Consider the following 4,275-nt stretch of genomic DNA (forward strand, 5'->3'; position numbering starts at 1 on the left):
ATATGACTGATGACCTGTTTGGTCACAACTGATGACCTGTGTTGAATATTCTAGAAGCGTGTGGTATGACTGAATTTTTGTAATCTTTCATGTGCACTGAATAGTTGATTATGGGGTGATTACGTATGTGTAATATGCATTCATTTGTAGTTATCTCTTTGATGTGGTTTCAAACCCAAGTGGATTAAAGTTGTATGATTTATTGATGATGACTTGCAATCATGTGTGTTGACTCAATCTTTTTAATTTCCATACTATTTTATTGCACAACTGATTATTGGGTGATTCTGTTTGGATAATGTGAGTTAATTTGTAATTATTCCTTAGATGTGGTTTCATTGCCAACTTGATTACACGTGTGTGATATATGACTGATGACCTGTTCGGTCACAACTGATGACCTGTGTTGAATATTCTGGAAGCGTGTGGTATGACTGAATTTTTGTGATCTTTCATGTGCACCGAATAGTTGATTATGGGGTGATTACGTATGGATAATATGCATTCATCTGTAGTTATCTCTTTGATGTGATTTCAAACCCAAGTGGATTAAAGTTGTATGATTTATTGATGATGACTTGTGTGCATCCAAGTGATGAGTTGTGCTGCATTTTTTGCAATCATGTGTGTTGACTCAATCTTTTTAACTTCCATACTATTTTATTCCACAACTGATTATTGGGTGAGTCTGTTTGGATAATGTGAGTTAATTTGTAAATATTCCTTAGATGTGGTTTCATTGGCAACTTGAGTACACTTGTTTGATATATGACTGATGACCTGTTTGGTCACAACTGATGACCTGTTTGGTCACAAGTGATGACCTGTGTTGAATATTCTGGAAGCGTGTGGTATGATTGAATTTTTGTGATCTTTCATGTGTTAGCACTCAATAGTTGATTATGGGGTGATTACGTATGGATAGTGTGATTTCATTTTAAATTATATGTTTAATGAAATTATGTATTCAGGTCATAAATATGGCTGCATTCCGTGAGGGAAGTGAATTCAATGTTGACCGCAAGGTATGATAAATTTTGTTTTTCAATTTATTTGCAAATTTGTCATGTAAAAAATGACATAACTATTTTTTTTTTGTTCCAGATCTGTTTTAGGCATTCATGCCGGACAAAATTGATTGGTAGTTTGAATAACAAGTTAACAGATGAGCAAAAATCATTTATCCGAGGAACACCATTTGGATGGATGGTTGAGTTGACAGAGTCTGTTAAAATATCTAGGAATCTTTTGACTCTATTAATCAGTAGGTGGGTTGAAAGGTTGGGGGGGTTTGACATGAGTGCACAAGTTGTTGGATTTACCTATTTAGATGTATGTCTTGGTCTAGGTTTGAGGGTGGTGGGTGAGAACATTGATTTAAACCAGGAAGGGTTAAATAGTGATTCAAGGAATTTATTTGGAGCTTCCCAAGTTGTTGATATCGACATGGTATATGATTACATCTTGAAACATATTAAAGTGCTTTGTTTAGAGGATTTTGGTAAGCTTTATGTTTTGTTAGCAATTTCTGAGTTTTTGTTGCCCAATCGTAGTGGAACAATTTTTTCTATTTTGTTTAACATTGTTGATGACCTGGGTAGTATTGGGAAATTTAATTGGGGTCGAGTGGTGTATGAGTTTTTGGTTGGCAGTATATGTGAAGCTAAATTGTTCTTGAAGGAGAAACAAAGTACCAAACACTTCCACGTAGCTGGATGTGTTTATTTGTTACAGGTACTGTATGTTAAATTAAATTAGAAGTTGTTTGATCCGTTTAAAATATTTGGTTGAGTTATGTCTGATTTTGATTACAATTGTGGCAGTTATGGTCTTTTGACCATTTTTTGATACCGAATTTAAAGGATTGTCAGCGCACGACAAAGTTTCCCTGAATCTTGCATTGGATGGAAATGAAAGCAGGGGACAATGTAATTAAAAGGAGTTTGACAAATAACACTGTAAGTTGGGTATTTTGTTGTTTGATTTTTTTCCTAAATCTGTCATCTATATTGATTGAAGTTTGTTGTGAATTGTTTCAGGTTGTTGCAGATGTTGCTGCCTCTGCAGAAGAGCTGACCAATCCCTTTGTTAAAGAAGGGTTTGAGGTATACGGACGTCAAAGTAAGGGTACTAAAATAGTTGACTTAATTAAAGCTGTCGAACAACAAGAAAGTGTGCTAGGGGAATTGCAAAAAGAACTTGAAGACTTGAATGCAATGATGATTGAGAGGAAGAACCAGTGCCAGCACCAGCAGGGCAAAATGAATTTTTCTGACTTTGGTGAAGCAAGTGCTGGTCATTCGCAAATACCTAATTCGAACCACCCCACTGGCTGCATTGAATTTGGCAATTCTGGTGATAGGGGTCATGTGGAAGAAGTTCATTTTCCAAATCAGGATACACAAGAATCTGAACAAAGCAACATTTATGTCCGACGAAGGGAGGGTCCTCGGTTGCGTGTTAAGAGTATAGCAATAAGAACTCCTTTTGCAGTATTTAGTGGGAGGAAACGCAATAAGTAGTTGATTTATAGATTTGATGTTTGTTGTAATTTGGATTTCTATTGCTAAATTTGGTTTTGTTAATGTTTAGACATTGTTGTCGTGATTGATGACAATTTCCTTGTTTGGCTTACTCATTGATTTGTGGAATTCTGTGTGGTTTATGTTAAGTGATAGTTGGATGTTGATCATCTTAATTTTGATTGCGTGCAACTAAATTTTATAACAGGTGAACAGCAAATACATATGTGATCTAAAATTTAGTAATCTTGGTTACCACACAGATGACAAGTGATTAATTATGTGCAAGATGTTGTTCACAGGTCAACACTTAATATATGATTGATCTACAATTAAAATGTTAGAGTGATTAAGTCCAATTTTTTGAACCAGGTCACTACTTAATTGTTCTTGAGTCATCATATAATTTGAATACAGATAACAAAAATATCATGTTGGAGTTGTGGATGAATTATGCCACACGTATTGTTGTTGTTTAATATATTTCATGAACGCAATAAAGGTGTTAAATTTCACTAAGTATGGAGTAGTTATTATCAATTATCACACGCCTACTTTGGTAAAGTTAACTTTCGTAGAATTTATGTTATCAGACACCACGAATTTGGAAGGTGTGCAAAATGTGTATTGTAGGTCAGCACTTAATACTTCATTGTTAACCAATTATTATTGTCAGTGTTAGGCATTTATGTTATATTCTAGTTGTACCACAATTTTCCCACACATTCATCATGGGCAGTAGCCTACATTAAATTTTACTGTATTTGTGTGATTGATTGTAAGTGAGTTTCATACTATAACCTTTTTCATGTATCAGAAATTATGAAGGTGTGCAAAATCTTTGTCGGTGGTCAACACTTATTTGTACATAGATGATCATATAATAAGTTAAACTGACAGTGAAATGGATATGACAGTGATAAAATAAGTTTAATACCATAGATGTAGTAGATCATTCCAACAGTGCCATGAAAATTAAAATCAACATCAAAAACACTCAAGTTAAAAATAAATAACCTAAAAATTGAAGACATTAAACACTCATGAGTTAGGTTAGTGATATATTATCCAGAACAGAAGATTGAACTTTGGAACTCTCCCCAACCTCAACACATGGAATATTTGTGGATGGAGGAACCATCATCTGCAGTATGTCCTCCACATTAGCCGTGTTAATAGGCTCCACGTTGGGATGCAAATTGGGTCCCAAATTTGTGTTGTCATTTGCGTTTGGACTGGAATTTTTACTAGGCTGGGCATCAGTTTCCACATTTTGTTTGATCATGGAAGTCGCTACAGATGAACAAATAATTGAAAAAAGACAAATTTCATCAATGACTTTAATAGTAAATCTTTATCATAGTTTCAAACTCAAAATATAATGACTTTAACAGTAAATCTTTATCACAGTTTAACTTTTACGTTTAGGCAGTGATAAGAAAAAAAAATGGTGTTTCAACAATGTTGGTGATGAATGGATACAATAATAGTGGATATGGATGCACTAGTTATGTGTGTTGATAACCAATTAGTGGCTATTGGAGCTCTTATCTTAAACCCTAGTACAAAATATTACAATGATGATGTCACTATAGAGATATGAAAATGATCATATCATCTTTTTATTTTATTTTGTATTCTTTTCACAAGTTGACCCTTCAAAACTATAATGAGCAAATATTACAGAAAGAACCAAAACAATACAAAACAAAGTGACTACTAGGACATCTGTGATCATCTTGTGAAAGAGTTT

At 34.0% G+C, this 4,275-nt stretch overlaps 2 protein-coding genes across 2 annotated transcripts; both read left to right on the forward strand.

Annotated features, from left to right (window-relative positions):
* The first annotated feature begins 980 nt into the window (after positions 1-980).
* LOC114184434 (protein MAIN-LIKE 1-like) lies at positions 981-1,892 on the forward strand. Its single transcript, XM_028071742.1, has 3 exons — positions 981-1,025; positions 1,105-1,734; positions 1,824-1,892. Exons 1-3 carry the CDS (start codon positions 981-983, stop codon positions 1,890-1,892), a joined length of 744 nt encoding a protein of 247 aa, XP_027927543.1.
* A 5-nt stretch (positions 1,893-1,897) lies between these two features.
* LOC114184435 lies at positions 1,898-2,522 on the forward strand. The gene is made up of 2 exons (XM_028071743.1): positions 1,898-1,958; positions 2,040-2,522. The coding sequence occupies exons 1-2, from the start codon at positions 1,905-1,907 to the stop codon at positions 2,520-2,522; spliced, it is 537 nt and encodes a 178-aa protein (XP_027927544.1). The 5' UTR covers positions 1,898-1,904.
* The last annotated feature ends 1,753 nt before the right edge of the window (positions 2,523-4,275 follow it).

This window comes from Vigna unguiculata, chromosome 5 (genome assembly GCF_004118075.2).
Source record: "Vigna unguiculata cultivar IT97K-499-35 chromosome 5, ASM411807v1, whole genome shotgun sequence".
Lineage (NCBI taxonomy): Eukaryota > Viridiplantae > Streptophyta > Magnoliopsida > Fabales > Fabaceae > Vigna > Vigna unguiculata.